Source organism: Typopeltis vanoorti, chromosome 15 (genome assembly GCF_054136105.1).
Source record: "Typopeltis vanoorti isolate ZY-2024b chromosome 15, IOZ_Tvanoo_1.0, whole genome shotgun sequence".
Taxonomy (NCBI): domain Eukaryota; kingdom Metazoa; phylum Arthropoda; class Arachnida; order Uropygi; family Thelyphonidae; genus Typopeltis; species Typopeltis vanoorti.
In genome coordinates this window covers 85,456,099-85,469,007 of record NC_143563.1, presented here as the reverse complement: position 1 = coordinate 85,469,007, position 12,909 = coordinate 85,456,099, and the positions used below count along the sequence as shown (strand labels likewise).

Here is a 12,909-nt window from a genome sequence, read left to right as displayed (position 1 = left end):
GTGTGGTGGTCCAAATATAAAACACTCATTCATCTCTGTGTTGTATTTGGTCACTTCTTAAATATTGAACTGAAATTTTATATTGGCTTTATTAGTTGACCAGATATTTGTAAAATATATAAGAATTGTCTACAAGTTTCACCAGCATTACTGTCTTGCTTCTTCAGAATATGTGTAACGGTACATGGAACTAACGCTACTAGTAAAAAAGAAGAACGGAGAAACAGTCAAATAAATTAAAACGGTACGTAACATCATAAGCATGGAACGTGGTGTATCAGTCATTGTTTATTGAGAGTATTATATAGTTTTTGGCAAAATGAAATTCTGATAAGCTGAGCACTCTTATTCAGAATCATTCCTTGATTTCTGTTTAGATTTTCTCCAGAGCAGAGTACAACAGCAGCTTCTTTGAAGTTTCTACATCGAAAATCCTCTTCTATATAGGGCATGGAGCTTTATTCCAATCGATGGTGTGGTTAGAGATCGAGTAGTGATGGGCTAATCCTGAAGTATCTGTTCTGTTGTTATTCACATCTCCTACATGTTCTTTCATTCAAATTTCCAGGCTTCTCAATGTTTGCCCTATGTAATTTAATCCACAGGAACATGGAATGTTGTATACACCTGCATATTTGAAGAAGGCATTAATGTCCTTTGGTGATCTTAAAATATATGGGGTATTGTTTTGACAAGTTTGAGAGCAACACTGATGTTAAAAGACTTAAGGAGTTTGACAATTTCTGTTCACACTGAACCTGCATAAGGGATGACAATGGACGATGTATATTGCATGACAGAAGGTTGCTGTTGTGGAGGATTTCTATGAAGAATCTTTTTGATTATATTTCTTGGGTAACCGTTATTTACTAGGGTCTGAGATATGAGAGTGAGTTCATCAAGGAGATGAACATTCTCCTACATATCTATTTGCTGAACATCTAGCCTGTCTATTGAAAGAAAATATAAAAAAAATCAGATTCCTTCATAAAGAATTCTAAGCATTTCATTGAAAATTTAAAAGGCATCTGCATCTTAAAAACAGACATCCTCGCAAGCTCAGACATTGTTTTGTTATGTACCAACATACCTGTTGAAGAAGTTATCAATATCCTAGAAAATCTCTATCCACATGACACAGCTCAGTTTTTTCATCAATGCCTCGAATCTAACTATTTCAAAGTGAATGACACATTATATGAACAACTTGATGGCTTAGCCATGGGCAGTCCCTTATCACCTCCCTGCACTGATCTGTTCATGGAAAAACTAGAAGCTGACACCCTTTCCAAATTAAACCCAAAGCCATTTGGTTTGGTGGAGATATGTAGATGATGTTTTCATAATTTGGAGAGGCACAGAAACAACCTTATTTGAATTTCTTACAAAAATAAATTCCTTCCACCAAAAAATACAGTTCACTTCAGAGCTTGAAAAGAATAGTCAATTGCCTTTTCTAGATACACTAATCAAGAAAGAAGAGGATGGACAAATCCAGCTCACAATCTATCGAAGAGCAACACACACTGGATGTTACCTGCACTTCAAATCGACTCACCATATTGCACAGAAACTCAACATAATACATATGCTTAAGAATAGAGCGACCAACATTATCTCAGAAGAAAAAGATCTCCTTGATGAACTCACTCTCATATCTCAAACCCTAGTAAACAATGGTTACCCAAGAAATATAATCAAAAAGATTATTCATAGAAACCCTCCATAACAGCAACCTTCTGTCATGCAATATACATCGTTCATCATCATCCCTTATGCAGACTCAGCGTCAACAAAAATTGCCAAACTCCTTAAGTCTTTTAACGTCAGAGTTGCTCTCAAACCTGTCAAGACAATATGCCATATTTTAGGATCACCAAAGGACATTAATGTCTTCTTCAAATACGCAGGTGTATACAACATTCCATGTTCCTGTGGATTAAATTACATAGGGCAAACATCAAGAAGCCTGGAAATTTGAATAAAAGAACATGTAGGAGACGTGAACAACAACAGAACAGATACTTCAGGATTAGCCCATCACTTCTCGATCTCTAACCACACCATCGATTAGGATAAAAGCTCCATGCTCTATATAGAAGAGGATTTTCGATGTAGAAACTTCAAAGAAGCTGTCATTGTACTCAACTCTCGAGAAAATCTAAACAGAAATCCAAGGAACGATTCTGAAAGACATCTTGAAAAGCCTAATAAGTTCGCTCAGCTTACCAGAATTTAATTTCACCAAAAACTATATAATGCGCTCAATAAACAATGACTGATACACCACGTCCCATGCTCATGATGTTATGTGCTGTTTTAATTTATTTGACTGTGTTACTCCATTCTTCTTTTTTACTAGTAAACGTTAGTTCCATGTACCATTACACAAGTCCTGAAGAAGCCAGACAATAATCCTGGTGAAACTTGTAGACGACAATTCTTGTATATATTTACAAATATCTGGTCAACTAATAAAGCCAATGTAAAATTTCAGTTCAATAAAGCACTTGTGTTAGAAACTCCAGAGTTCTTTTTTAGATATCCTGTATTGGTAATCTGTCCATCAAGATTGCTATCCTGCTTGATTATTATAACACCTGGGTGCCTTTCAGGCCAATCCAAATTATTTGAAATATCCTCAGATCTCTGAAGGACAGCATTCCCTTCTATGTGTTTATGGATACCATGTTCTTGGTCTGAGCTACAAAGGTCAGAAAAGCCAAAGTTTTGAAATGAGAAAAGAAGAACATGTTAGTGGTGTAGACTATAAAAAGAAGAAAATTCTGATCTAACTCACCAGACTTCAACTATTAATCATGTGGCTGACTGGATAAAGCCACTATTCCTTATATCGAAGAAAACTTTTTTCTTAGCAAATTAAAGCATCTACAGCAGTTTGCTATTTATGTGGCTTCCTCAACAGAAACCAAGATTTAATCCTAAAGTGAACATCACTACTCAAATCTCTAAGCACATCAAAATTGGCTATGGAATGACTTAATGATTTATATTATTAATGTAGTTATTACATTAGTTTCATTTAATGGGTGTTGGATTGTTTCTCTTGTAATGATTTTTTTTTTTTTTTTAACACCAACTGCTCTTGTTATCTCTCCCATATAAAAAATGCCATGAAGCAGTTGCCTGCAGGTAGCACTTGCAGTTGATTCCCTTTCAGTTCCATCTCAGTATGTGTTGTCACTGATGGTTTGGAGACACCTTATAGGTATCGCCAAACCAGTCAGTTTTAATTTTTGGTTCTAGCGTATACTAATTAAAATACCCTATTATTTGTACATTGCTACACTTTCAGATGTAACAATATCAACATTGTTGGCAATTTTTTTACATGTAGATTTAAATCTACAATGCTTAGAAAGAAGTCAAAGGCAAGGTGCATTGCACAATGTAATGAGTAACATATTTGTAGCCAGTATAAATTACGGGAATGTGATGCTTCCATGTTATTGCAACTGTGTCTGGGTGAAATGTCTGAGAGAAGGAAACTGACAGCATTTGAAAGGGGAATTATAATAGGATGTCATGTTGTAGGTCTATCTATTCAGCAAATTGTTGACAAATTCAGCCATCTCAGGTTAATAACCAGTGACAGCATACTGAGATGGAAGTAAAGGGAGTCAACTGCAAGTGCTACCTGCAGTGGATGACCCACATGCTCACCAAACGTGACTGTAGGGTGCTACGAAGGATAATATGTAAAACTGCCATTTGTCGACGAACTGCTAAATGTGGAGTTCTGGGCATTGGCTAGAACACAAATACTGCACAAAAACATTCAGAACAGAGGCTCACAATATGGGTTTCCATGTTAGGACTGCAATATGCAAGTCCACATTACCCAAACCAGCATGCAGTTTGGAGTGATGAATCATGCTAAATCTTCTACCGAGCAAATGGATGGGTGTGGCAATGCCTGGTGAATGCCTCTTACCAGACTATATAACCCCAACTATGAAATTTAAAGGCGGCAGTGTGATGGTATGGTTCTAAGTTTTAAAAGAGGTAAACCGTGAGTAGACATATCGGTATACAATAAATAACGGAAAAAACTCACGTAGAAAGATTATTTATTAGTATAATTTTCACCTGTGTGTCACAGGCATCTTCAAGGTTGAAAGATTATTTCACGTAGAAAGATTATTTATACTAATAAATAATCTTTCTACGTGAGTTTTTTCCGTTATTTATTGTGTACTGGTATGATTCTGTTTTTCCTGATTTGGCCTTGGACCTCTGTTTGTGATGGTATGAATATGAATATTGAACTCCAAGCAGTATCTGAACAATCTGGTTAATGCAATGCTTCCTACTTGGTAGCATTTCTATGGAATTGACCACTGTTTCTTTCAGCAAGAAACAGTGGTCAGTTCCATATTACCTTATGACAATGCTCTGTCATAAGGTAATTGCTGTAAATGCATGGTTTGTGGACATGAACATCACTACACTTGACTTGCTTCCACAAAGCCCTGATCTCAACCTTACTGTACTCATGTGGGATGAACTGGAGCATCGGGTGAGGTCAAGGGATGTTTGCCCCACAACAATTCAGGATCTCCTTACATGCCTACAGGAAGAATGGTCCAAAATTCCCATTGATTGCTACTGTACGCTTGTGGAAAGTATGCCTCGTAGGTTTGCAGCAGTCAGTGTAGCGAAAGGAGGCCCTCATCTTATTAAGGTGGGTGCAGTGGATGTTTGTTTCTCACAATACAGTGTCTATTGACTTCTTTCCAAGCAGTATATGTTACTATGCAAAAACATAGTTACAAATATATCTACACATAGCAACGTCCCCATACTATTCAATGAGGGACTACAGCTATGTAACACAAGTAATTAGAGGCACATATTTTTTATTATGTAAATATTTCATCTTATGTATCATAAGACATCATCAGTACAATTAAAGAACAACAATAGGAAGTGAATTAAAAAAAAAAAAAAAACAGTATTCAGCATGCTTTAATTGGAATCCCTCTATGTATACAGTTGTGTTTTCATGGATTAAAAAAACATCTAAGCCAAAATTAAAATTACTTAAATTAAATTAAAATATAGCAGACAAATTATTGAGCATAACAATGGAATAGTGAGACAGTCATTTCGATTAAGACTTCAGCACTTTCTTCATCTAAACATTCATGTTTATATGTGGATCTATGTAGTAGCTTGGCATTTTGACATTGGATCCTGCGGTTAGCATTTTCAATTCCATGTTGTGCAAGACCAGATTTGTGAGGTTTGATAAGGCAGATAGAGATATGTTTATTTACAGATCTTCCTGTTTGTCCAAAGTAAAACAAGTTACACAAACATGGTACTTGCGATATGCCAGGTAGCATCATTGGTGAGAGTTTATTTTTAGGTATAGGACTCCTATACCATATATTAAAGGCATCTCTGAATGTGTGGGAAAAATTATGAGAACATATCAACCTGTTGCTACCTACAAACCCATCAACCAAATTCCCAACTTGCTACTGAGTTTGAGTAATAATTTATCTCCAAATGACAAACAATCACTAAACTCTGTGTGGACGATAGGGTAACAAACTCGGGAGAAATATGGTGAAGAAAAAAGCATAAAAAAAGAATAAGAACAAAAAAAAAGGACCAGTACCATGACCATTTCCATCACAAACAAGTGTCTCATATGAAGGGGTGTGAAAAGATGGATTGTAAAGCTAACCACCCCACAAGTTTATGGTGAAGTCTAGTGTGATTTTTCTTTCTGTGGGAAGAGGATACCTTAACAGAAATCCAAGATGCATATCAGAGATTAAGAGATTAAATGATTTTTTTTAAAAGAAAATAATGGGATATGTTTCAACTTCTCATTAAGACTTCAGCATATTACTAATGCAAAAGGAGGGCATGGTGACATATAACAATGTAACATGACTCCATCAATATCAAGTTCCCATCTTTGTACAATTTATGTGAATAGAGACTTTTCATTTTATGAATAACAGAAGCATGTTTAAAAAAAACCTTATTATACACATTAATAAAATGGTCACGTAATTCGCTATACAACTCATTTGCTTTTTCATAAATAGGTGATATTAATACCAAACTTCCTCGAATCAGACTGAAATAAGGATTATGTCAGTAATTATTAAGAAAATACAATGGTACCCTAGTTTGCGAGCATAATTCGTTCTGGAAACATGCTTGTAATCCAAAGCACTCGTATATCAAAGCAAATTTCTCCATAAGAAATAATGGAAATTCAGACGATTCATTCCAAAACTCAAAAATATTCATATAAAAATGATTAATACAAAATACATATACCTTCGTATACCTTATATATGTATACTTTTATTTTTATTATGTATTTAAATGTAATACTGTATACATAAAGTAATCGAATTTATTAATTACATTACAATTACATATTACAGTAATTGTATTGGGTAGGACAACGTTCATTGTCAATAACGGAATCACTGCTATCTGTTGACCCTTTTTCTTTTTGTGCGACTTGAACAAGGAACCTATCCAATGACACTTGCTTTTGCCTCCTTTTGAGGATTTCATGGAAATATGACATTGCATTGTCGTTAAACAGATTCATCGCTCGCACTGCTACGGCCTTACTCGGGTGGTGCTTTTCTACAAAATTTTTCATTTTCTGTAGATGTAACTGGCAGTTTACTTACAAGGTCGGCGTACAAGGCCTTTGCCTTCTCACAGATAAGTTCTCGGTCACAGTATCACCTGCTAGTTGCTTCTCGTTTATCCACACCAAAAGCAACTTTTCTACATCTTCCAGAATACGTGGCCATTGCTTTGATACTCTCGTGACTCCTTTTGCTACATCTAGCCCCCTTAGTTCTTCTTTCTTCTTTAATACTATGCAAATCGTTGACGTAGACTTATAAAAATCTTGCGATGGCAGCCACTTGCATACCTTGTTCGTGCTTCCCAATGATTTCCTTCTTAACTTCCACCATAATCATCTCCTTACCACCTTCCTTTTCAACCCTTTTCTTCATTGGGGCCATTGTCGTAGTACAGTTAATAAAGAACAGTCACTACATTTGGACACAAAATAAAAAATGCTTTACGCACACACACACACACACACGTGGTCACAATGCTAGCATGAATGAGGTATGCCGACTGAGACTGCGAGACAATTACCCACAATCCTGAGCGGCTTGTGATCACATTACGCTCGGCAGACAAAGCGTATAGGTAATACTCGTATTGCAAGACCTCGCTCGTTTATCAAGTTAAAATTTATTAAAAATTTTTGCTCGTCTTGCAAAACACTCGCAGGCCAAGTTACTCGCAATCCAAGGTATCACTGTAACTAAAATAATATTGAATGGAAAACTAAGTTTGAAGTGTGTCATTCCATATATCCAGTTTTTCTCTTGTCATGCAGAGTTTCACTTAAAAAGTCTACCATGCACGAAATTTTTTCTCTAAAATATTATTTATAACAAAGAAATGTAATGGGACATTTAATTTGTACCTCAATTTTTTACACATCTTTTTATTTGTTTACACAAAAATTAAATTCAAATTCAACACTCTCCTTTACATTGAAACATTACCTCATTTTTATGATTCATATACAAATGATGAAAAAAATAGATAATCAGCTTCAATATTTACTTGATATATAGATTAAACTATTATTCTCGAAAGAATTTTTAACAAGCTAGACAAAAAAACCTGAGTACTACTCAAAACTGAAAAATCGGTTTTCCTATAAGCAGCTGCAACTCTAAGTTGAAGTATCAAAATTTGAGAAATGCAGCATTATTCTAACAGAAAATAAAACTGTCAATACTTTACCTGAAATGCTCAGATTCAATTGTGCCTTTGCACTCAATGCATAGCTTGGTACTATCCACATTTATTTCAGTGGCTGAATATTTGTGTTTGCCATGAATAATTGCACTAATGTTTGAGACTAAAACTTTTGACTGCTTCTGTTTAGAAAAGTCTGCTGTTGGAGTACACGATGTAGGTGAAGTCTGTTTTGATTTCCAGCCACTACGTGGTTTAGCAGTGGGCTTCTCTTGGGGATCTACTATGATAATAGGTTCAGATCCTTCACATTTCATTGGAGTAACTCCTTAAAAAGGCAAGGGAAATTAAAATGAATTATTTTACAATTATACATTTTAATAGTATTTTCAATCTATTTTCAAATATGAGGGTTACATGCAAATTAAGCTCTTAAGAAAAAAAAATATGCCATTCTTTAAGAAAACTGAAAAACATTATTTATTATATATTCATTATCTAATGAATATAATAAAGATTTTAAGGCATTTATCAAAAGGTGTAAGAAAGTTTAACCCTTGACCAACTTTTTTATGGAGACTTTTATGAAACTCTGCCCCACAAAAACCAACCATATGGCTTCACTACGTTGATGATGTGGTCGCTATTTGGCCACACGGCTCTGACACACTCCTTTCCTTCTTAACACACTTAAACAACCAACATCCCAGAATCAAGTTCACCCTGGAAAAAGAGAAAAACAACAGCCTTCCTTTCTTAGACATACTAGTCACCCGCCAGCCTGATGGAACCTTGGTTTTCTCAGTTTACAGAAAACCCACCCATACAGGCAGATACATTCACCAACAATTCCCCCCCCCTCACAACAATATGGAGTTATTAAGACACTACACAACAAGGCAAAACTTATCTATTCAAATGACAATGTCCTAACCACAGAACTAAACCACATCCTCAACACTTTCTCAGCCAATGGCTACCCCCCCCCAAAATCCAAAAAATATTGAAACCAGTAAACCACAACCCCCCCCCACACACACACACACCGCCTTCACAACAAGGATTACTCTAAATCCATTACCATTCCCTACATCTGAGGCACCTCAGATGTAGAGAATGGTAATGGTAAAGAATTAACAAAATCTTAAAAAAACATGACTTGACCTAGTGTTACAGACCATATAGAAAATTGGCATCCCTTATCCGCTCCACTAAAAACCAACCACTTCTCCCTAGACCTACCTGGTATTTACCAGGTCCCTTGCAGCTGTAAGCTGTCCTACTATGGCCAAACAGACAGGACAGCGAATATCAGAATTTCAGAACACAAGGACTACATCCAGTTTCACCAGTACAGCCACTGTGGTCTTCCAGACCATGCTCTGGATACATGCCACAGAATACGGTGGAAGAAAGCCACGGTAATACATTGTAGTAAATTCAAATTTGAAAGGCTATTCATGGAATCAGCCTCAGCCCTAAGAAACAGTCTAAACCTCAACAAATTTGGTTGCATGAGACTGCCCCAAATTTGAGAGACTTACATCAGAAGACCTTCAACCCAATGGCCAAGAATACCTACATAGCCCTCTAGGGGGCACCATCAGGACTTTTAGGAGAAACAATAGCTTCCTGCTTCGTCCTCATTTACCGTGTGTAGTGCCTGCGTGCACATGTCTTTATTTTAAGTTCCTGTGAAGATGGCAATGTGACGTTGCTGAAATATTGGAAATATAGATTAAAGTTTAATTTAATTTATATTCTGTGTACGTTGTAAATTAATTAAATTATTTAATAAGCATGTTTAACCAACGTCTAAGCCTTTCTACGAGAATTAAACTCAGTAATATAGTAATACAGTTGTGAAGACATCACATCGGATAATGGCAATGATGCAAAGGACCCTAACATGCAGAAATAGAAAGGCTATGATGCCATTGTATAATAAGGCCTTGATCAGACCTCGTATGGATTACTGTGCACAGATTTGGTCACTGGGTTTTCAGCAATGAGCATCTTTTGGAAAGGAAAGATTCACAAAGGTAATCAGTGGTCTTTGGAGTACAAGGACAGATTGAGAGAATGTAAGATGCAAAGCATCATGAATAGGAGGAGGAGGGGGGGGGGGGTTATGATTGAGACATATAAGCTAGTCAGGGGTTGTTATCAAGTTGACATGGAAGAGATTTTTCATAGAATGGGAGAGGAGAGAGGAATAGAACAAGAAGCCATCACTGGAAACTGCATAAGGAGGGTGTGAGCAGAGGAGTTAAGAGCAGGTTCTTTGCATGGAGAGTGGTTGGTGAGTGGACTGTGTTGCTTGAGTGTATGTAAATGTAGACACATTGAATCACTTTTAAAGCACGATTGGATGAGCAATGTGTGCAAAAGTGTGTACCTCCGATGATGAGTCTCTGATTCCATGGTGGTCAGATGTTAATAATAATGATAATATTTCACTGGTTTTCTACCAGCATCATCAGAACATAATGATAACTGTGATAGGCACACAACACTCAATCAAGTAATTGTAGAAACAATTTAAATTGTAACTGACACCTAATGTCCTCACATGGTGCACTCTATAGGTCAGATAACTACAAAATTAATTTAGAGAAGTCCTGCTATTCAATCTTAAAATGACAGTCTCCCAGTTTTTTAGTAAATTAATGTAACCATACTTGAAGTTGGGAGAGGAAGAGAGAGAGATGTTGGAAGTTTTTTCCCACTTGGTTACACTATAATAAATTTAGTTTAATCCATTATTCAAGTGTAAACAAACAAAGTTTGCACCTGAAGTATCTTCAGGACTGAGGCAACTCGTGGTAAAGGTGGACCAAGCTCTCATCACTCCCTGTCTTAATATCTCCCATAATGCAAAGCACACTGCAACTCCTTGCGGATATGTATAATGCTAGGCATTAAGAAAAGGGCCACTACCCAGACCGGTATCGACCTTTATTGAGGTCTTGTCAGTGGGAGCCAGACCCAGGGGTGGTGATACTAAGGCAGAAGCCATGGAGAAGTCACAGTTGTCTATACGAGTTGCCAAAAGGTGTCGCACCTTATTATTAAATTACTTTGGATTTAGAGAAAGATGTTGGAAGTTTTTTTCCACTTAGTTAGACTATAATAAATTTAGTTTAATCCTTTATCCAAGTATAAGCAAACAAAGTTTGCACCTGAAGTATCTTCAGGACTGAGGCAACTAGTGGTAAAGGTGGACCAAGCTCTCACCGCTCCTTGTCTTAGTATCTCCCATAATGCAAAGCACATCACCTTGCGGACATGTATAATGCTATGCATTAAGGGAAGGGCCACTACCCAGCACCGGTTTCGATCTTTATTGAGGTCTTGTCAGTGGGAGCCAAACCCAGAGGTGGTGATACTAAGGCAGAAGCAATGGAGAAGTCATATTTACCTATAGTCCTGAAGATACTTCAGGCATAAACTTGGATAAAGGATTAAACTAAATTTATTATAATCTAACCAAGTGAAAAAAAAAAACTTCCAACATCTTTCTCTAAATTCAGAGTAATTTAATAATATGGTGAGACACCTTTTGGCAACTCATATAGGCAAATATGACTTCTCCATTGCCTCTGCCTTAGTATCACCACCTCTGGGTCTGGCTCCCACTGACAAGACCTCAATAAATTTTGAAACCGGTCTGGGTAGTGGCCCTTCCCTTAAATCATAGCATTATACATGTCTGCAAGGAGATGTGCTTTACATTATGGGAGATACTAAGACAAGGAGTGATGAGAGTTTAGTCCACCTTTACCACAAGTTGCCTCAGTCCTGAAGATACTTCAGGTGCAAACTTTGTTTGTTTACACTTGGATAAAGGATTAAACTAAATTTATTATAGTCTAACCAAGAGGAAAAAAAACTTCTAACATCTTTCTCTAAATTCAGAGTAATTTAATAATATGGTGAGACACCTTTTGGCAACTCGTATAGGCAAATATGACTTCTCCATTGCTTGTGCCTTAGTATCACCACCTCTGGGTCTGGCTCCCACTGACGAGACCTCAATTAAGGTCAAAACTGGTTCTGGGTAGTAGCCCTTCCCTTAATGCATAGCATTATATATGTCTGCAAGGAGATGTGCTTTGCATTATGGGAGATACTAAGACAAGGAGTGATGAGAGCTTGGCCCACCTTTACCACGAGTTGCCTCAGTCCTGAAGATACTTAAGGTGCAAACTTTGTTTGCTTATACTTGGTTAAAGGATTAAACTAAATTTATTATTTGGAGAGAGAGAGAGAGCTTCATTGCTGATACCTGATTCTAAGAATAGCCTCTCAGACATGTAATGACTTCTATGTAATAAGGATGTTTTTCTCCATCTGACTCTATGTGAAGGAATATCCAGAACATGGTCTGCCAATCCAGACTTGCTGAACAGATAATGTCAGATACAACATTTATGTTCTTCAAAGCATATGTTAATTGATCTACCAGTCGGTCCAAAGTAGGCTAACTTGCAGGCAAATGAACTTTATACACTCCCAGATGTAGTTGGATCGTTAGGCAAACATATAAAAGTAGCTAGTTGAATGAAAGGTTTGAAAGTTGTATGGAGATCATATTTGTAAAGAACTTTGGCTATTTTTTTCTAATGTACCCTTAACATATGAAATGGGAATGGTTTTGCTGTGATCCTGTACTTGCTGGTGTAGGAGGGATCGGTACATCTATTTTATATGGGCTATAGTCATTGGCTGAAAAGGTGTTATGAAGATTCCTGAACTCAGTTTCAAGGGCTGTGTCATTTGAACAAATAGCCCTGACTCAATGAGTAAGAGTTTTGAGGATGCCATATTGTTGGGAAGGGTGGTGGTGGTGTGATTGTTTATGTAAATATAAATGGACAGTGCTCTGTCGAACTGACCACTATTATTCTCCACTCTCCTCCAAAATCATTAAAACAAGAGCCACTGCCCTTTTACAGTCCATCTTGAAACTTACCAAACCAACTTCACTGTCTCCTCCTTCATTCTGTCTACTCCTGTCCTTTAGAACAATCTCCCCTACTCTGCCTTCCCTAAAGATCAGCTGTTCAAGCAAAACCTAAACAGATTCCTCCTTTCTTCTATTCCTCTTGCCAG

The 12,909-nt window shown here is 36.8% G+C and overlaps 1 protein-coding gene across 2 annotated transcripts in view; it reads right to left on the bottom strand.

Annotated features, from left to right (window-relative positions):
• The window catches only part of row (zinc finger domain-containing protein relative of woc), a 249,864-nt gene that overhangs the window by 30,507 nt on the left and 206,448 nt on the right, over positions 1-12,909 (bottom strand). For both annotated transcript variants that reach the window (XM_090404758.1, XM_090404759.1), the window contains one exon: positions 7,840-8,122. In XM_090404758.1, coding sequence (XP_090260884.1) covers positions 7,840-8,122 — 283 coding nt within the window. The remainder of the gene's footprint in view (positions 1-7,839; positions 8,123-12,909) is intronic.